The sequence below is a fragment of the Bombina bombina genome, chromosome 3 (genome assembly GCF_027579735.1).
Source record: "Bombina bombina isolate aBomBom1 chromosome 3, aBomBom1.pri, whole genome shotgun sequence".
Classification (NCBI taxonomy): Eukaryota; Metazoa; Chordata; class Amphibia; order Anura; family Bombinatoridae; genus Bombina; species Bombina bombina.
The window spans coordinates 506,760,051-506,782,230 of NC_069501.1; the positions used below are offsets into that span (position 1 = coordinate 506,760,051).

The window sequence follows — 22,180 nt, forward strand, 5'->3', positions numbered from 1 at the left end:
TTCCTTTCTTCTGTTGTGTGATCAGTCCACGGCCCGCCCTGTTTTAAGGCAGGTAAATATCTTTTAAAATTATACTTCAGTCACCACTTCACCCTTGGTTACTCCTTTCTCGTTGATTCTTGGTCGAATGACTGGGACTGACGTTAGAGGGGAGGAGCTATATGCAGCTCTGCTGGGTGAATCCTCTTGCATTTCCTGTTGGGGAGGAGTTATATCCCAGAAGTAATGATGACCCGTGGACTGATCACACAACAGAAGAAAGGAATTTATCAGGTAAGCATAAATTATGTTTTTCAGAAATAACAGACTTATATGGCTTTGTGGTTGCTTTTTGGTAATTAGAAGGCCGCTAAATACTGCTGCGCACCACACGTGTTTTATGCCCAGGAGTGAAGGGGTTAATTAGGGAGCTTGTAGGGTTAATTTTAGCTTAGTGTAGTGTAGTAGACAACCCCAAGTATTTATCTAGGCCCATTTTGGTATATTTTATGCCACCATTTCAACCGCCAAATGCGAGCAAATAAAAAAAAAAAAAAAACTTTACATTTTTCACAATTTTAGGTTTCTCACTGAAATTATTTACAAACAGCTTGTGCAATTATGGCATAAATGGTTGTAAATGCTTCTCTGGGGATCCCCTTTGTTCAGAAATAGCAGACTTATATGGCTTTGGCGTTGCTTTTTGGTAATTAGAAGGCCGCTAAATGCTGCTGCGCACCACACGTGAATTATGCCCAGCAGTGAAGGGGTTAAATTAGGTAGCTTGTAGGCAGCTTGCAGGGTTAATTTTAGAGATCAGCCTCCCACCTGACACATCCCACCCCCTGATCCCCTCCCAAACAGCTCTCTTCCCTCCCCCACCCCACAATTGTTCCCGCTTTCTTAAGTACTGGCAGAAAGTCTGCCCAGTACTAAATAAGAGTTTTTTTTTTTTTTTTTTTTAAATAAAAATAATAAAATATTTAGGTGTGATGGACCCCTGCCTTAGCACCAACCTCCCTGATCCCCCCCCCCCTCCAGCTCTCTAACCCTCTCCCCTACCTAATTACCGCCATCTTGGGTACTGGCAGCTGTCTGCCGAGTACCCAGTTTGGCCCCACAAACCAAAGTATTTTAATTTTATTTATAACTTTTATTTTTATTTTTAATTATTTCTGTAGTGTAGCAGCCCCCCCACAATACCCCCTCCCCCACCCAGATCCTTTTATATGTAAAAAAAAACAAAAAAAATTTTTTCTACCTTCCTTCCTTCATTGGTGTCAGTGTGGCTAATGCGCGCACGTGCACACGCGCCTACGTGCACGTGTGCGTTTATCGTGCACGCGCGCACACGCTCCCTCCTCCCACCCGGACAATCGGACATCGGCACCATCACTACCGGTGCAGAGAGGGCCACAGAGTGGCTCTCTCTGCATCGGAGGCTTGTAAAGGGGTATTGCAGGATGCCTCCATATCGAGGCATCACTGCAATACCCTCAGAGCTGCTGGAAGCGATTGTGATCACTTCCAGCTATTGTCATTAACAGTTAGTTTTTGCATGACGTACCTGGTACGTTAGTTGTCATTAAGGGGTTAAACAACTTTCTAATTTACTTCTATTATTTAATTTGCTTCTTTCTCTAGTTATCCTTTGCTGAAAAGTTTATGGTAAGCTCAGGACCAGCAAAGAACCAAGGTTCTAGCTGCTGATTGGTGCCTGGATATATACCGATTGTCATTGGATTACCCATGTGTTCAGTAAGAAACCAGTAGTGCATTGCTGCACCTTCAACAAATTATACCAAGAGAATGAAGCAAAAAAATAATATATTCTACCTAAACCATGAAATAAATTTTTTGGGTTTCATGACCTTTTTAACCTGGCTATTAAACAACTAATATTTGTGCCAGATACTTTTTTTTACAAATCACATAATATATTTATTAATCACATAATATATTGTCATGGCTGGATATGACTGATACAATCCCTTTGTTGAAAAGGTTTTAAAAAACAGAGATTTCAATACTGAATAAGACCCCCTATTTCTTTTTTCTCCTTGAAGGTGCTCTGAATCATGCAGCTAGTAAGAAACTAGATTTAGAGGCCTGGTTTCCAGGATCTGAAGCTTTCAGAGAGCTGGTCTCTTGTTCCAACTGCACAGATTACCAGGCTCGACGGTTGCGTATCCGCTATGGGCAGACAAAGAAAATGAATGACAAGGTAAACCTAATATTCAGGATATCTCTTTTTAAGTCCGTCTCTCTACATATTTACTGGCATAGGTATGATGAATATTTTATGCTATGTATTCCTTCTCATCCACAAACGTGGTGTGCATGATATTTTAAAATAGAACACAGTGACACATTTGAGTATGTATCATTCACAAACAAGTTTTTTTTTTTTTCCATTTATCCCCAGGTAGAATTTGTGCACATGTTAAATGCCACTATGTGCGCCACTACACGCACTATCTGCGCCATACTAGAGAACTATCAAACTGACGAGGGAATCATTGTACCAGAGAAACTTAGGGACTTCATGCCACCTGGTAAGTAAAAAGTTCGATAGCCTCAAAAGTTCTTTAGCTTTACTATGCTACTTTACTATAGATTGGCGGAACTAAGCAGTTAACATAAAAACATTGAGCTAGTAACATGGATGCTGTGAAACTCTTATTTGATTTTTGATGAATAAAACAAAATATAAATGCATAAGAATACTCACCTAGATAGGAGAATCTTTAAATAAGCCTATTAATAGTTCATATGAAAACCACAATTTCTTAAACCATCAGGTTAAGAACAGAAGAAAAATGAATTAAATTACTCAGCCAAAATAAATCCATATTTTGACCATAAAGTGAAAATCACATTGGCTTTCCTCTAGGAATTACATAATTTAAAAAAAAGTTTATTTAATGATTTCAATAATCATCAGGTTTAGGGACATAATATAAACTGGGCAATGAGACTGCCTCAATTTTTACCAAAAAAAAAATAATTCTAAATACAAATGAAGTTGCACTGTTTTCAGTTCACTTTTAGTTTTGCATACTTATTTTTCTATCAATACAGAGGAAGATAAAGCAAATGATAGCACTACACAAATTGTTTTGGGAATGCTCTATATAAAAAAAAACTATTGAGTATGATTATACATTATAGAGGGCAAGAGTGCTTTTGCATTAATTCAATTTGAACAAAGAAAAAGGTCAGAAGATTCTGGCCCAAAAGAATGCACTTGTTAGCACTTCATGTTCCCTGATTATATCATGGTGTGGAAACCATGATTTACATTATAAAATCAGGGAACATGAAGTGCTAACAAGTGCATTCTTTGGGCCAGAATCTTCTGACCTTTTTCTTTGTTCAGATATTTTTCTATCCGTGTAATCAATGTATTGCATATTTTGAGACAAACTCACTAGTGGGATAAAACAGCGATAAACGTACAGTGTGGAAAATGGTTAGACAATACAATAATACCTGTGAAAGAACTGCAAAAATGTCCAAGGAACATTCCTGTTCAGCTTACCCTCCAAGATTGAATGACTCATTTTAAAGTAGGGTTTACATGTTTTGTTTTTTATTTATTTTTTTCTTTTTAATGACACGGTGAGTCCACGGATCATCATCAATTACTGTTGGGAATATCATTCCTGGCCAGCAGGAGGAGGCAAAGAGCACCACAGCAAAGCTGTTAAGTATATACTTCCCTTCCCACAACCCCCAGTCATTCTCTTTGCCTCTAGTGCAAGGAGGAGGTGAAGTAATTAGGTGTCCTGATGAATTTCTACAATCAAGATTTTTTTATTTTGTAGTCAGGGCAGGATTGCTCTGACCTTCCATCAAAATCTGGGTATATCTGTACTCCACGTTAGTCTCTTGAGTAGGGCTGTGGTAGCTTTAAAGCAGTTAGGAACTTGTAAAGTGTGCTTTGCTGCGTTTTCCTAACATTGTTGCTGCCCATGGTATAGAAAGCCTGAGTAAGTTTACTCTGTCTTTCTTTTACAAGATACGATGAGTCCACGGATTTCATCCTTACTTGTGGGATATCGCCTCCTGGTCAGCAGGAGGAGGCAAAGAGCTCCACAGCAGAGCTGCATAAATAGCTCCTCCCTTCCCTCCCAACCCAGTCATTCTCTTTGCCTGTGTTAGTGATAGGAAGAGGTAAAGTGAGGTGTTACTTTAGATTCTTCAATCAAGAGTTTTTTTTATTTTTAAATGGTGCCAAAGTGTACTATTTTACTATAGAGCAGCCTCTGGAGTTATAGCCTTTTCAGGCTATGGGAACTGGTGGAGTTTTGGCTTCACTGCGCCTCCCATAATTGTGCTGCCTTTCTGTGTATAGTCTTAGAGATTGTTAACTAAGACCCTTCTGCCTTCACAGTACCTCAGGAGGAAGAGTGGACCTCTTGACACTGAGATTATCATGCTTTTCCTCAGCATGGAGGTAAGTGCAGTCTTTTATTTCTGGGGCTCTGCAGCATATCTCAGAACCGACTGTACTTTGCCTGTTATATTAGGGGCTCTGGGCCTAAACAAATAAGGGCTTCCCTTTGACAGTATGTAGAAAGAACCAACATACTGCGTATTTATCCAGACATTCTGGCATTTTAGAACTTATCCTAGAAGCGCTGGGATATTTGTGTTAGTAATGGGCATTGCTCTATTTAAGTTTATTGTTTTATAGAGATGGCTGACGCTGGGGGTAGTGCCGGAGTTGGGGAAGTGTTTTACTGGACTCCGGTACATGGCGATACTTTACTTGTTTTTGCTGGGTTGTTTGGTATGTTTCCGCCCACGAAGGGCAGGGCTTAGTGTTCGCACGCTTAGCTGAGTTCCGGTTGGCAGCGTCTCCTCACGGCTCCTAAGTCCGCTCGTTGCAATATCTTACAAGCGACCTTAGGTGCGCCGTTCTTGAGGCAGGTAGGAGCCGCAGCAGAGCTGTAGCGAGGTGACTGCGTAATTTTTCTGGGATACCAGTGTGTTATTTTTCTAAGACTCACGTGCAGGGAATGTGATATAAATTAAACAGCTTGCTCTTTGCCTATTTATAATCGGGCTTTAATGCAGACGGTTGTTTTTCCTTAAAGACACAGTACACCACAATTTTTGGACTGATTTTTATCACTATATTATCAGTGTTCTTGACCAAGCTTGCCTTTGCTTATGTTATCAATGAACAAAGTATATGTCCTATGTGTTTAGATGCCATTGTTGTTACGATTTATCCCTCATGTATTGAGAGGGCTTTACAGTGTAAAGAACACATTTTCTTTAATAAAGATATATCTAATGAATGTTCTCAGACTGATGAGATTCAGGGTATGCCGCAACTTTCTCCCCAAGCGTCACAGCCTTTAACGCCCGCTCAGGCGACGCCATGTTCTTCAACTGCGTCTGCTTCATTCACTCTGCAGGATATGGCTGCAGTTATGTCTTCCACTCTTTCAGAAGTTTTATCTAAGCTGCCAGTGTTGCAAGGCAAACGCAGTAGGAAAGAGGCCCTGGTGGTCCCTGCGACTTCTGATGCTTTGATGGCGATCTCCGATGTACCCTCCCAGGGCTCTGAAGTGGGGGGTAGGGAAGCTCTGTCTGAGGGGGAACTGTCTGACTCAGGAAGTACATTGCCCCAGACAGATTCGGACGTAATGTCCTTCAGGTTTAAGCTTGAACACCTCCGCCTGTTACTACGGGAGGTTTTGGTGACTCTGGATGACTGTGACTCTATTGTGGTCCCTCTAGAGAAATTGTGTAAGATGGACCGATACTTGGAGGTTCCTTCTTATTCTGACGTTTTTCCGGTTCCTACGAGAATTTCGGAAATTATTGCTAGGGAATGGGAAAGACCGGGTATCCCGTTCTCCACTTCCCCTATTTTTTTTTTTTTAAGTTTATTTTTATTGAGGCGATAAACAATATCATAAACCATACATATCAGTCAACCAATAGTGTGTTACAGTTACATGCAGGGCTAACAAAATAGTGAGAGATTAAACACAATACTATAGACAACAGGCTGATATGTGTGAACAGTCTGGGTCACTTCATTTTGTAAATATTAAATTCACATTGGCCTCTATGCATAACCGATCCAACTACGGGATCAAGATTTCCATAAAGAAAAAATTTAAGGCACAGTGTACAAATCAATGAAAAAACATAACAATTATCATAAAGAGGAAAAGAAAAATATATGAGAACAGGTATACCTTCTCAGGTATACAAATAGGATTATCAGGTGTGCACAGGGAAGCAAAATAAATGCCTCCAAATGTACAGTGGTATATTGTTTATGAAGTACAGAAGTCAAGGAAAAGGAAGGGAGAAAAATAAACATAATTTTGCTTATAATGCAAACACATAGAGAATTGTACCAGTTGTAGCGTCCGAAGAGCCTCTCAATGAACTATCCATTATGGGAGAGGAAGAGAGGGGGAGTAGGGAAAAAAAAAATGGAGGGATAGGTAAAGTAAGGGAAGGAAAAAGCAGGTAAGGAGGGATAAGGGTAAGGGGGAAGGCGAGTAGATAAGGGGGGCTTAGGTAGGGGGCTGTTGCATGGCATTAGAGGATCTACCAATTCGCCCCGGGGTTGCGTGCATGCTATGGGTGTTGTAGTGTCTACCTTCCAGGTATGGGTCAGTTCTCTGGAATTCATCCCATGGGCACCATACTGAGGAGTAAAAATCAGTTTGTGCCTCGGCTCTCAGGGAGTATTCTTCCATCCTTTGCAGGTAGTCTAGTGTTTCTAGGACCGGAGTTTCCCCTATTTTTAAGAAGATGTACCCTATAGCTGACACCGTTCGGGATTCTTGGCAGACGATCCCTAAGGTGGAGGGAGCTATCTCTACCCTGGCTAAGGGTACGACTATCCCTATCGAGGACAGTTGTGCTTTCAAAGACCCCATGGATAAAAAGTTGGAGGGTCTTCTCAAAAAGCTGTATGTTCATCAAGGGTTTCTGTTGCAACCGATGGCCTGCATTGTAACAGTCACAACTGCGGCTGCCTTTTGGTTTGACGCTCTAGAAGAGTCTCTTAGGACTGAGACTTCTTTAGAAGAAATACAGGATAGAATTAAGGCCCTTAAACTGGCTAATTCTTTTATTACGGATGCCGCCTTTCAGATCACCAAATTGCTGGCTAAGAATCCAGGATTCTCCATCTTAGCACAAAGAGCATTATGGTTAAAATCTTGGTCTGCGGACGTGTCCTCTAAATCCAAGCTCTTGGCTATTCCTTTCAAGGGAAAGACCCTGTTCGGGCCTGACTTGAAGGAGATCATTTCTGACATACGGGAGGGTAAGGGTCATCTCCTCCTCAAGATAAAACATCTAAGCAAAGGGGACGACAAAGTAACTTTTGTTCCTTTCAAAATTTCAAGGGAATCCCCTTTTCCGCTGAACAGGAAGGGAATTTTTCTCAAGCCAAATCCACCTGGAGACCCAACCAGGGTTGGAACAAGGGTAAACAACCCAAGAAGCCTGCTGCTTGCTACCAAGACAGCATGAAGGGGCGGCCCCCGATCCGGAACCGGATCTAGTAGGGGGCAGACTTTTTCTCTGTCCAAGCTTGGATAAGAGACGTTCAGGATCCCTGGACACTAGAATTGTGTCTCAAGGGTATCAGTTGGAGTTCAAAAATTCCTTCCCCGGAGGAAGGTTTCTTCTTTCACGATTATCGGTTGACCAGATAAAGAGAGGCGTTCTTACGCTGTGTAAGATCTCTCCTTCATGGGTGTAATACACCCCGTTCCAATTCAGGAACAGGGGCAGGGGTTTTACTCAAATCTCTTTGTAGTTCCCAAAAAAGAGGGAACGCTTCGACCCATTTTAGATCTCAAAAGTCTAAACAGGTTTCTCAGAGTTCCATCATTCAAGATGGAAACTATTTGGACCATTCTTCCATTGATCCAGGAGGGTCAATATATGACTACCGTGGATCTAAAGGATGCACATCTTCATATTCCTATCCACAGGGAACATCACAAGTTCCTAAGGTTTGCCTTCCTTGACAAGCCTTTTCAGTTTGTGGCCCTTCCTTTTGGTCTGGCCACGGCACCCAGAATCTTCCCAAAGGTTCTGGGGTTTCTGCTGGCGGTTCTAAGACCGCGGGCATTGCGGTGGCGCCTTATCTGGACGATATTCTGATCCAGACGTCGCCTTATCAGCTAGCAAAGTCCCATACCGACATGGTTTTGTCTTTTCTAAGGACTCACGGGTGGAAGGTGAACCTCGAGAAAAGTTCACTAATTCCACAGACAAGGGTTCCCTTCCTAAGAAATCTAATCGACTCTCTATCCATGAAGATATTTTTGACGGATGTCAGAAAGTTAAAGATTCCAAACTCATGCCGATCCCTTCAGTCCAATCCTCGGCCGTCAGTGGCTCAGTGCATGGAGGTAATTGGATTAATGGTGGCAGCAATGGCCATCATTCCGTTTGCACGTTTTCATCTCCCACCTCTACAACTGAATATGCTCAGACAGTGGAATGGAAATTATGCAGATTTGTCTCCTCAAATAGATCTAGATCAGGAGACAAAGGACTCTCTTCTGTGGTGGTTGTCGCTGGATCATCTGTCCCAAGGGACATGCTTCCGCAGACCCTCATGGGAGATAGTGACAACGGATGCCAGTCTGATAGGATGGGGAGCAGTCTGGAATTCCTTGAAAGCGCAGGGTGTATGGACTCCATCGGAGTCTCTACTTCCCATCAACATTCTGGAGCTGAGAGCAATATTCAATGCGCTTCAGGCTTGGCCTCAGTTGGCTTTGACCAAGTTCATCAGATTCCAGTCGGACAAAATCACGACTGTAGCTTACATCAATCATCAGGGAGGAACAAGGAGTTCCTTGGCGATGACAGAAGTAACCAGGATAATTCAGTGGGCGGAGACTCACTCTTGTTATCTGTCAGCAATCCACATCCCAGGAGTGGACAATTGGGAGGCGGATATTTTGAGCAAACAGACTTTTCATCCGGGGAATGGGAACTTCATCCGGAAGTATTTACCAACCTGATTCTCAGATGGGGCAGGCCGGAGCTGGATTTTATGGCGTCTCGTCAGAATGCCAAGCTCCCGAGATACGGATCCAGGTCCAGGATCCTCGGGCCGAACTAATAGATGCCTTGGCAGTGCCTTGGTCATTCAACCTAGCTTATGTGTTCCCTCCGTTTGCTCTCCTTCCCCGGGTGATTGCGCGAGTCAAACAGGAGAGGGCTTCAGTGATTCTCATCGCTCCTGCGTGGCCTCTAAGGACTTGGTATGCCGATATGGTGGACATGTCATCTCTGCCACCGTGGAAGCTTCCATTGAGGCAGGACCTTCTCATTCAGGGACTCTTCCATCATACGAATCTAATTTCTCTGCAGCTGACTGCTTGGAGACTGAACTCTTGATTTGATCTAACCGAGGGTTCTCTGATTCGGTCATTGATACCTTGATTCAGGCTTGTAAGCCTGTTACTAGAAATATTTACCATAAGATATGGCGTAAATATCTTTATTGGTGCGAATCCAAGGACTACTCATGGAGTGTGGTTAGGATTTTGTCTTCTCCAAGAAAGATTGGAGAAAGGGTTGCCGGCAAGTTCCTTAAAGGGACAGATTTTTGCTCTGTCTATTTTGCTTCACAAGCGTCTGACAGATGTTCGATCTTTTTGTCATGCTCTGACCAGAATCAGACCTGTGTTTAGACCAATTGCTCCTCCTTGGAGTTTGAATTTAGTTCTTAATGTTCTCCAAGGGGTTCCGTTTGAACCTATGCATTCCATAGATATTAAATTGTTATCGTGGAAAGTTTTATTTTTGGTTGCTATTTCTTCTGATCGCAGAGTTTCTGAGCTGTCGGCATTACAATGTGATTCTCCTTATCTTATCTTCCATGCAGATAAGGTAGTGTTGCGTACCAAACCTGGTTTTCTCAATAAGGTTGTTTCAAATAAAAACATTAATCAGGAAATTGTTGTTCCTTCCTTGTGTCCTAACCCTTCTTCTAAGAACTTGGTCTTCTCTTCACACTTTTTCAAAATTTGATACTTTTGCCTCATCTGAGGCTGTTTTTGGGAGGAAAGTTCTTCGAGCAGTGGTGCCTTCTGTTTAGGTTCCCTGTCTTGTCCCTCCCGTTTCATCCGTGTCCTATAGCTTTGGTATTGTATCCCACAAGTAAGGATGAAATCCGTGGACTCATCGTATCTTGTAAAAGAAAAGGGAAATTTATTCTTACCTGATAAATTTGTTTATCCATGGCCCCCCCTGTTTTTATGAGACAGGTCTTTATTTTTGTTAAACTTCAGTCACCTCTGCTCCTTGGCTTTTCCTTTTCTTCCTAACTTCGGTCGAATGACTGGGTTGGGAGGGAAGGGAGGAGCTATTTATGCAGCTCTGCTGTGGAGCTCTTTGCCTCCTCCTGCTGACCAGAAGGCGATATCCCACAAGTAAGGATGAAATCCGTGGACTCATCATATCGTAAAAGAAACAAATTTATCAGGTAAGAATAAATTTCCCTTTTTCTCTACAGATCTCTGAGGAGTGGCATCCTCTCATATCAGGTAGACTGTCCTCCTGCCGGACGGCTAACCTACAGGTAAGTGCCTTTTCGTCTTCTGGTGGGAGACTGGCACTTAAAGGGTTAAGGAGCCTTTTCTGCTATTTTATGTGGGACAGATATATCCTTTAGAGGATATTTTAAAGGCAGGATGCGGGCACTTTCGGGGACAGGAGACTAGGGGTTAATAAGTGATCCTTTCATTATCTGGGTTCATGTGTGAGTTTTGAGGTACCTAAGGGTTAATGTCACATCTAAAGTATTTTTATTATGTGTTCTGGTATTTTTAGCTACATAGCTTTTGATATATCAGCGTTAGCTCTCAGTATCAGTGTTTTTTATGTAGTGCACTATGTATCGGCTGTGCAGTTTGATGGCGGTTTCCTAGCTTCTTTATGAAAAAGAAGTTACTGCCACACTGCCTTGTGAAAAGGAGCAGCCTTAGGGTTCAACGATCCGTACTTGCTATAGCAGGGTCGCATGGCATGTTCGCATGGTAGAATAAAGCGTGATGTTAAGAAAATACAGTTGCGCGCTTTATTCCCATGTTTTTTTTTCCTGTGTTCCCGCCTCCTCCTTCACTGAGAAAGAGTTGCGGCGTGATTTTAATTTTTTTGCCGGGTCTGGTCACGTGCCTTATAATGATAATGAACGTTTATTTGGATAGTTTTTATTGTATTTGTCAATCATCACTAATTATACTGTGCCTGCAACACCGTTATTTAAATTAACTGTTTAATGTGACAGTTTTCGGTTTGATATATTAAATTGCATTTTTGCTAGGAGTTCTCCAGTGGCTCAAGAGAAGTCCCTGGATCAACTCCAGACCCTACAATGTTCTTGCGTTAAACAACTTTTCAGACATTATATTATTTATTTATTTATTTTTAAAGTACAATTTTGTATGTTCTTGTTGGCTGGATCTCTTAAGATAGAGCTATTGCGTTGCCTCTGAACCCAATGTCTCACAGGATGATACTGTGTAAGCATTACAACAGTTTCTCCTTACACGTCCCAAGCCTCTATGGCATCACCGGAGGTGCCCTGCGGTTCCTTATAATCTCCTAGAGGAGTTATTTGCCTACAGAATGCTGCTCAGGTATCCTTTGGGTATCGGTGGCTTTATCTGCTTTTCCTAATTTTAGTAGAAGTTCACAGGAGGAACATTATTGCTTCAGATGGTAACGTTTCTGTTCCGCCTCATACTACTCCTTGTAGGCTGAGGGGGAGGATACGTCAGTAGTCTCTGAGGGTAAAATCTCAGATTTGGACAGTATAATTCCTTTATCTGATGCTGAAGCAGTATTCTTCAGGTTTCAGCCTGTACACCATAGTGTGTGTTTCTAGGAGGTTTTGGCTGCATTGGAGCGACTCCAATTCGTCTGTCGTTGTCAATCCTTAAGGAAGTTAGTGATCTTCATAGATAATAGGATTTCTCAGTTTTTCCTATACCAATCCGTGCTGAACAGGAATGGTAGGACTACTCTTGGAGTTTCCCTTTTTCCTATCTTTTAAAGGATGGTTGCTGTTCTTGTCTCCATTGACTATCTTGCGCACAGTGCCAATAGTAGTAGGACATTTCTACTCTGGCTAAAAGAACTATGATTTCTAGAGAGAATGGCTGTTCTTCAGGATTAATGGACTAAGTTGTTTTGTTTGTTTGTTTTTTATTTTCACAGATATGTGGGTTCTCCACTGTGTCAAGTTAGGCATCTTATTGGTGCGACGCCTTGTTTTGTCCTAATTGGTGGGGATTCCTTGAGAGGAGATCCAGTACAGAATTAAAGCTTTTAAGATAGCCAGTTCCTTTATCTCTGATGCTACCATGCTAGTCTCCTAGCAGGGAGCCAAGATATATATCTGGTTGTGCCAGCCCTCACGACTTGTGGGAGGACCAGTTAATTTTATCATGATCTGTGGTTTGCTTTTTCCTCTGCATTCAAGCTTCTGATGGTTTCTTCAAAGGGTAGGACCTTGTTTGGTCCCAATCTGAAAGGAATGTTTCTGATAGTCTTGTTTTAGACGAGATGAAGTTTTGCCCCAATCTAGGATTGATCCAGGTGTGGGGAGCTGGGAAGGGGACATAGTGTCCCAGGGGTAGAAGTTAAAGTAAGGACTTTTCCTCCCAGGGACAGGTTCCACCTCTCAAAGTTATCTGAAATGTGTACAGGATCTTTCCCTCTTGGGAGTGATGGTTCAAGTTGCAAGTCAGAAACAGGGTCTCGATTTTAATCCAACCTGTTTGTGGTTCCCAAAAAAGTGAGGGAGCTTTCAGGCCCATTCTAAAGCTACTAAACAAATTCCTCAGAGTACTGTCCTTCAAGATGGAGACTATCCGCTCCATTCTTCCCCTGATTCAGGTAGGTCGATTCATGACAACCATAGACCTGAAGGATGCGTACCTGCAAGTTCTCATTCGCATGGATCATCACAAATATCTGAGGTTTGTTTATATAGACAAACAATTTCAATTTGTATTGCTTCCATTTGGCCTCGCCACCGCCTCCAGAATTTTCTCCAAGGTCCTGGGAGCTCTATTGGATGTAAATTGGGTTTGGGGAATTGCAGTGGCGCCTTATCTGGATGACATTCAGGTTCAGGTACCATCCTTGCAACAAGGATCTTGTTGGCGTTTCTTTGTTCCAACACGGTTGGAAGATCAATTTGGAAAAGAGCTCTCTTGTTCCGTCTACAAGAGTGACTTTTTTAGGAACCATTATAGACTCTCTATCTATGAAGATATTTCTGACTGAGGTCAGAAAAGCCAAGTTTTTGTCCGCTTGCCTGGCCCTACAGTCAGCAGCACGCCCATCAGTGGCCCAGTGCATGGAGGCAATTGGTTTGATGATGGCTTCCATGGACATAGTTCAGTTTCTTCGGTTCCATTTGAGACCTCTGCAGCTATGCATGTTTGCTCAGTGGAACAGATATTATACAGATCTATCTCAGAGAATAGCTCTGGATTAAGCTGCAAGGGATTTCCTACCGTGGTGGCTGTCTCAAGAACATCTGTACTAGGGGACATGCTTTCAGAGACTCTCTCTTTGGCAATTGTGACCACGGATGCCAGCCTGTTGGGTTGGGGAGCAGTCTGGGACTCGTTGAAGGCGCAGGGATTTTGGTCTCAGGAGGAATCTGCTCTCCCCATAAACATTCTGGAGTTGAGAGAGATCTTCAATGCCTTGATGATTTGGCCTCAGCTGGCCCTAGCCCGGGCTATCAGGTTTCAGATGGTCAACATAACCTCAGTGGCCTACATCAACCACCAAGGAGGAACTCTGAGTTACTTAGACATGAAGGAGGTGGCACGGATCATTCTGTGGGCGGAGGCTCACATTTGCTGTCTATCTGTCATCCAGATTCCAGGAGTGGATAATTGGGAAGCGGATTTTCTGAGAAGACAGACTTTTTATCCCGGGGAGTGGGAACTCCATCCGGAAGTGTTCTCCAGGATAACAACCAAATAGAGGTTACCAGAATTGGATCTGATGGCGTCTAGTCAGATCACCAAGCTGCCTAAGTTCGGTTTGAGGTCGAGAGATCTTCATGCCTTTCCTATAGATGCTCTGGCAGTTCCTTGAAACTTCAAGTTAACATATCTTGTCCTCTGTTTGCTCTCCTTCCCTGAGTCATCGCTTGGAGAGAGCATCAGTGATTCTAATAGCTCCTGCGTGGCCTCACAGGATATAGTATGCAGATCTAGTAGAGATGTCGTCTCTATGTCTGTGGAAACTTACACTAAGGAAGGACTTTCTGTTTCATGGTCCTTTTTCTTCATCCAAATCTCGTTTCTCTGAAGCTGTCTGCTTGGAGATTGAACGCTTAATTTTAGCTCAGCGTGAATTTTCCGAATCGATCATTGAGACCATGAGTCGTAAGCCTGTCACTAGAAAAATTTACCATAAGATACGGCGTAAATATATCTTATTGGGGTGAGTTAAAAGGATTTTCTTGAAGTAGGGTCAGGATCCCAAGGATCTTATCTTTTCTCCAGGTATGCCTTGAGAAGGGGTTATCTGTCGGTACCCTCAAAGGTCAGATTTCTACTTTATCTATTCTGCTGCACAAATGTCTGGGGGACGTACCGGATGTACAATCCTTTTGTCAGGCCCTGTTCAGAATCAGGCCTGTGTTTTAATCAGTTGCTCCTCCTCGGAGCATTAATCTTGTTCTTAAATATCAACAGGCTCCGTTTGAACCTATGCATTTCATAGATATTATGTTATTATCTTGGAATGTTTTGTTTCTTACTGCTGTTTTCCTCTGCTCAAAGGGTTTCTGGACTCTCAGCATTGCAGTTTGATTCTCCTTATCTCGTGTACACGCAGATAAGGCAGTTCTCCGTACCAATTTTGGTTTTATTCCTACGGTTGTTTCGGACAGAAATATTAATCAGGAAATTGTTGTTCCTTCTCTCTGTCCTATTCCTTTTTCTCATGAAGATCATTTGTTGCACAACTTAGACGTTGTGCAGGCTCTTAAATTCTATCTGCACACTACAAAGGACTTTCGTCAGTCTTCTGCATGGTTTGTTTGCTTTTCTGGTAAATGTAAAGGCCAGAAAGCTACTGCCTCTTCTCTTTCTCTCTGGTTGAGAAGGGTTATTCGTATGGCTTATGAGACTGCTGGACAGCAGCCTCCTGAGAGAATTGCAACTCACTCCACTAGGGTGGTGTCTTCTTCTTGGGCCTTCAAGAATGAGGCCTCTGTAGAATAGATTTGTAAGGCTGAGATTTGGTCTTCTTTGCACACTTTTTTCTAAATTCTATAAATTTGATACTTTTGCCTCGGCTGAGGCTTTTTTTTGGAGAAAGGTTTTGCAAGCAGTGGTGCCTTCTGTTTAGGTTACCTGTCTTGTCCCTCCCTTATCATCTGTGTCCTCTAGCTTGGGTATTAGTTCCCAACAGTAATTAATGATGATCCGTGGACTCACTGTGTCATTAGAAAAAAAATTTTTTTTATCCTTTATACCTGATAAATGTATTTATTTCTTGACACGGTGAGTCCACGACCCTCCCTGTTTTCAGACCGTTTTTTTGTATAAACCTGCACCTTGTGTTTATTTCCTTTTTTTTTTCTTCCCCTTTTCCTTCGGTCAAATGACTGGGGGTTGTGGGAAAGGAAGCGATAGCTTTGCTGTGGTGTTCTTTGCCTCCTCCTGCTGGCCAGGAGTGATATTCCCAACAGTAATTTATGATGATCTGTGGACTCACCGTGTCAAGAAAGAAATCAATTTATCAGGTAAGCATAAATTTCGTTTTTTAAATTTTTGTTTCAATTTTAACTTTGTGTTTTGAAGTTACATTGTACGTGTATTATTTTCTTTCATAAGATGGTAGAGTCCTACAGGAGGAGGCAAAACAACTCGCACAACAGAGCTTTGATCCCTCCCATCTTCCCATGATTCCTCAGTCAGTTGTTTGCTCCCAGCAAGGAGTGATGGTGAAATTTGTAGTGCTGATCTATACGTCTATTAAAGGCATTCTGTAATCAATCTGGGACACATTATCCTCCTCAGAGTACCTACAAACCGGGCAGAGTAGTGGACAGGAGGCAGGGAACGAAAATCTTTTCCCTTTGGGAGATGGTACCAGCCTTCCAGGCGAAATGTGGGCATACCTGCCAATCCCCTAGTCTACAGTGTTATGTTCCTTACAGATCCTTGGTACTGTGCTTGCACTACTTCGGATGGGCCTGTCTATGGTAAGCAGACCTCTGCAGCTGAGGTGAGCATGGTAGATGAAGGTACTGGCAGCTGAGTACCATGCACCTACATATGCCACAGGCTATTAGCATGAATATATACATATGATTCACATAGCCTGGGGGAACATAGTTACACACAGCAGATAATACATGCTTTTTTACACATTTACAGTAAAATTGAGATACTGCCTCTCTAAATTTACCAGTGCTGGCTTTAGCACATACCAGAGTTCTGGTACTCATTCTCAGCAGGCTATTAGATGAATCCTGATCATTTCTGAAGCTGCGGAGCTCATTTTAAAACCTTTCTGTGCAATCCTCATTGGGTTAGCTGTTTGGTGCCAAAACAGTGTGCTCTTTTCCTTCTTCCAATCAGTCTGGTGGCCATCTTGGCTAACACACTTAAATTTTCAGTTATTTAACCCTTAATTGACTCAAACTGTCATTTTTAAAAAATATTTTAAAAACAGTTTTCTCTTGAAGAGACGTACCCATTTTTTTACTCCCTCATAGGGACTTCAGTACTTCATAGGGACTGTATGTGCCGCTATCTAATTTTAGATACCTGCTTGTTGTTACAATTCTAAATCACTTTGGAGCAAACTGGTGTCACTAAAGTCTTAGGGCATATCGCTGATATCTTAACAGGGTGATCTACTGACAATTTTAACCCCTTATTATATGTGTTTGCTTTGTAAGGAAGTGTTGGTCCCCCCCCCCCCCCACTCAGTTGTAACCTATGTGCTCTGTGTGTCTAATGCTAGACACAGTCATGCAGTGTTGAATTTACAACAGAGTACTAAGGGATTTGTTACCCAACAGGTTTATCCCCAGGACAGTTTTACAGACCTCTTTCTCCTAACTAAAACAGTACATTCTCTCTGCAGTTTCACAACTGACATCTGTCATGGTTCCACCATTTAAGCAAACACATGCAAAGAGCAGAACAGAACCCTTTGCAGGCCTTAGGCTCATATGGGATATCCCTAATGGAATGGAACACACCAGGCATTCCCTTTGTTCCCTCCCCCAAATTTAAAAAAAAACATAAAAAATTAGAGGTATGGGAGACTTTTTCAATGTTTGGCTAGATTAACTACCATTCCTTTAGAGGACAGTACCTCTTTTAAGGATCCAGCGGACAGAACATTTGAAGGTTTCCTCAGGAGATCCTTTCAGCTGGCAGACTATATGTTTTATCCAGCTGTTATTGTAGCCTGAGTATCTGCTGCTTCTGCAGTCTGGTGTTACAACATCTCTGACCTTATTTCCCAAGAAGCTTCCCTTGGAAAAAAATTCAGGATTGGTTGAGGTTGGTCAAGACTGCAAACAGTTTAATTTGCAGTTGTTGAAATAACTTGCATTAATGCAAAGAATAGTGCTATGACCGTTGTGGCTAGAAGAGCCTTATGGCTTAATCCTAGGGGCCGAATTATCAAAGTGCGAGCAGTGGATCATGTCCACTGTACAACGATAAATGACAACAGCATATGCTGTCAGCATTTATCATTGCACAAGCATTTCACAAGAAATGCTTGTGCAATTCCACCCCTGCAGATTTGCGGTCAATCGGCCGCTAGCAGGGGGTGTCATTCAACCCGATCATATCCGATCGGACTGATTGCTGTCCGCCGCCTCCTTAGAGGTGGCGGACGAGTTAAGGAGCAGCGGTCTTAAGACCGCTGCTTCTTAACTCTGGTTTTCGGCGAGCCTGAAAGCTTGCGCGGAAACAGATGCATTGGGGCTGATTAACAGCTTGATAAATCAGCCCCATGGTCTGCTGATATAGTATCTAAAAGCAGACTTTCAATCCCATTTCAGGGAAAGATCTTGTTAGGACCTGGACTGGATGCTATTATTGCTACGGTCACTGAAGGTACAGGATCTTTCCTGGTGCAAGATAAAAAGCTATGGATAGGGTTATGTACCTGGACAAATGCACTCCTTTCGTCATTCCAAGACACAAAGATCCTCCTCTTCAGTATCTTAGAAGTCTGACAAGTCCATGTGGAAGACCAAACAGGCAGAAAATCCTACCCCTTCCTCCAAATGAGAATGAAGGTGCGGCCCCCAATCTAGGCTTGGTTCTAGTGTGTGTGTGTGTGTGTGTGTGTGTGGGGTGAGGGGGGTTCAGACTGAACCATTTTCTGGAGGCTTGGCAAAAATATCAGTGTCAGATCCTTTGTTGCTGACCATTATTTTCACACAGGTACCACATAGGCTTTCGGTCCTGCCTTCCTCAAGGAAATTTCTCCTTTCTCATATCCTACTAGATCCTTAAGTAGAAGCCATGAGAGTAATTACTCCGGTCCCCTTAGAGGAGCAGAAGGAGGGGTTCTAAGCAAACCTAAAAATACAGTCTATTCATACTATATTACCTTTAATGCAGGAGGGTCAATTTATGACTGCCATAGAATTAAAAGATGTCAATTTATATATCCCTATTTACATGGATCATGTCAAAATCCTCAGATTTGCCGTTCTAAACAGGCATTTCCAAATTGTGGTGATCCCATTTAATCTGAGCTGTCTTATACTTGTATGTACCTGATCCAAGAGGGATTCTCCTGCCATTAAACTGTGTGGTAAACTAGATTGCTCTATACGCAACTGGACTGCTATATTAATCTTTTTTGAATTATAGGATATTGTGGACTGTCAATTTAACTATATTTTATTTGGTCCCATTGCACCCCCTATTAGCTAAAGCATTTTTACTTATTAGTATTGTCTGAACTTTCTGCTCTTTACTTCCTAAGGTTGTTTCTTCTGAAAACATCAATCAGGAAATTGTAGTCCTATCTCTCTGTTCAGCTCCAAAAACAGTAAAGAGAAATTACTTCATACCCTGAATGTATTTAAGGCCTTGAAATGTTATCTTCAAACTGCTAAAGCATTAATAAATTATTTGTCCTCATTTATTAATCACCTACTGTAAAAGGCTTGGCTTAAAGCTTTGCTTCACAAAGCACACCTAGTAGCGGGGAAGTCTCCCCCTGAACAAATTACTGTTCATTCTACCAGAGCAGTTGCTACCTCTTAGAATGAGGCTTCAATTGAACAGGTTAGCAACGCAGCTTCTTCTACTATTTTAACGTTTGCCGCTTCTGAGTCTGCTTTTATTAGGAAAGTTCTGCAGGCCACAGTGCCTGATTAGAAACCTTTATCCTCCCTATATCATGGTGGTCTTGTGGACTTCAGTTTAGACATGGAATCCCATATGTGATGGCTCATGGACTCACCATATTGTGAATAAAAACAAGTTATGCTTACCTTATAAATTCATTTATTTTGTGATGTTGAGAGTCCACAAGAACCACCCTTGTTTTTCCATAATAGTTGGCAGCAGTACCGGTTTGCACTTCTTTTACCCTGCTTTGCCTTTCTTTTATTTTCTTTTGAATTCCCACAACCATTTCTAAATGTTATAAAGCACCAGGAGTTTTGCCAAATTTTTTATTTTCTGTGTGCGTCTACATAAGTGACAAATAAACAATTTTTAGTCTCCCCCCCCCCCCATTTCTTTTCATGTGATATTGTTACTATATAGTGGGCAGAGTGTCCTTTATAGTTTACACTTTCTGAGGAGGAGAAATAATAATAATATATGTTATACAGACTGAAACTGCAGACCAGCACCTCACAATTAAAGTGTAAAAAATACGTTTGTCAGCTTCAAGTTAAGCTGCCTAAAACTCTTGGGCAGGTTGTACTTTTTTTTTTTTTTCCCTCTCGTCTTCCCTTGTTTCTTATGCTTGAATGTTACACTGCCTTTCATAGCAGTGACAGAATGAACCGTTTGGCACAAGGGGGAGTCGGCAGAAATTAGTCAGGCCCCCTGCTTGCCACTCAAGTGTATGTACAATACTTTCAGTTATGGTGGAGAAAAAACATTAGATTAAAATCCTCCATTACTTAAAAGTAAGAGAAGGAAGAGAGAGAATTATTGAATATGGATTGCTGCGTTTAAAATAGTACTTGGAAGGAAAAACCTTGAGATATTGCATATTTTGCCCAGAGTTCCCTGGTGCATTTGTAACAATGTATACAGAGTAATTTTGGGGGAAAGCAATCGAAGATACTTGCCTTGATTTGCTAATTTTCTTTTCAATTATTATCTATCTTTTTCTTTTTTTTTTTTTTTTTTTTTTTTTGAAAAGAGTTTTTATTTATAAAATTGAAAACTTACAACATAATGAGGTAACATTGGTAAACAATCGGTATTGATACATTGTGATAATATCATTTTCATAAATACAATTACATGTATGATCGACATTTATAGGTCAACATTGATAGGTTAATCTACCTTCTTCTCATAACAGACACCTATCAATTATTTTGTTGCATGAATGTATTCTTCCCAAATAAATTTAATATCATAATAGTCCTCTAGCCTATGTAGTTTGTAGTAATGGTATTTTTCAAGAGACAGCACAAAACTAACACATTCCTTCCACTCTCCTATTAAAGGTATGGAGTCTTTTTTCCATAACCGGGGGATTAGCTGTTTCACGCAATTTAACATAAGGCATAATAGTGTAGTCCTTAGTTTACAATTCAATTTAAACTGGCTTGTGGAATAGGCAAATCAGGGGATCTAGAGGTAGGATGGTATGAATTACTTTACTTATTTCACTAATTATGTCCTGCCAATATTCACCTATCTTGGGGCAGCCCCACTATATGTGCATGAGTGAGCCTACTTGACCACAGCCTCTCCAACAGTTGGCATTTGCCATGGGGCATATTTGTGCTAGTCTTTGGGGCGTGTAATACCATCTGCTAAGTAGTTTCACATTTGTCTCCCGGAATCTCATTGAGGATGTCGAGGAGTTCATCTTAGAGATGATATCCAACCACTCCTTTTCAGAAGGTTTAGAATTTAGCTCTTCTTCCCATTTTTGTGTGTATGTGGGGAGCGTGCAAGATGTTCCCTGCGTTAGTAATTTATATGTGGTGGATAAATATCCCTTAGATGCTATTGTCATGTAACAGAGGGATTCAAACGGGGTTAATGCCCTGCACAGATTATTTTTCCCGGGATGTGTGCTGATTGTATGAGATAGCTGATGGTATTTAAACCAATGGTCAAAATGTGTTATGCCTAAATTAAGCAGTTCTGCCTGTGTGCGCAATCTACCATTATCGAGTATTGCATGAAAGGGTAGCGGTGTGTGTATGGAACATGTCGCATTTGAGTTGATATTTTTCTCACCGTCGGAGGTGTGGCTCGCTAGAGTTGGTGTCAGTGGAGAAGGGTTAGAAGAAAGCATGTTGTCTTTTTTGAGCAGTCTGTCCCATTGTTTGAGTGTTTCAGTAGTGAGCGTAGAGGGTGTAAGTAACGTTTTCCGTTGTGGTCCCGTCACCCAGCATATACTACCAAGATTAGTGTAATTGGCCATTTCTCTTTCTAGCGCCACCCATTCTTTATCATTTTCGTCCCTGCACCAGTTAATAATGCGTGTCAAGTGTACTGCAGATTTGTATAACGTTAGGTTTGGGACTCCCATTCCCCCCCTCTCTTTAGGCATGTACATAGTCTTCATTGATACTCTAATCATGTGTTTAGACCAGATAAAGGTATTGATGGTGTTTTGTAAGGATTGCATATATTGTTCAGGTATGGGTATAGGTAATGCCTGTAGCAAATACAGTATCTTTGGGAGTATTCTCTATCTCTTTATTTATATAATAAAAATGTGTGTATGTATTCATTCTTGAATATTAATGATGTTTAGTAAAGATAATCTCTCTTCTCAGGTCTAAAGGAGATAATTAAATTTGTAAAACCAGCCCCCATCGACCTGGAAATTACAAAGAAACAGAAAAAACAGCAAGATGGAAAAAAAAAGAATGAACCCAGCAATTTAGAGATTAAGCTGCAGAATATGGAAGTGAATAGCTCTTAAATCATACTTCTCCTTGTCCTGCACGTCC

General features: G+C 41.7%; 1 protein-coding gene across 1 annotated transcript in view; it reads left to right on the forward strand.

The window, feature by feature from the left end:
• The window catches only part of SARS1 (seryl-tRNA synthetase 1), a 67,958-nt gene that overhangs the window by 45,559 nt on the left and 219 nt on the right, over positions 1-22,180 (forward strand). The window contains 3 exon segments of the mRNA XM_053706904.1: positions 2,046-2,203; positions 2,405-2,534; positions 22,004-22,180. The exon segment at positions 22,004-22,180 is cut by the window's right edge and continues 219 nt beyond it. Of these exon segments, the coding sequence (XP_053562879.1) occupies positions 2,046-2,203; positions 2,405-2,534; positions 22,004-22,152 (437 nt within the window). The 3' untranslated portion in view covers positions 22,153-22,180.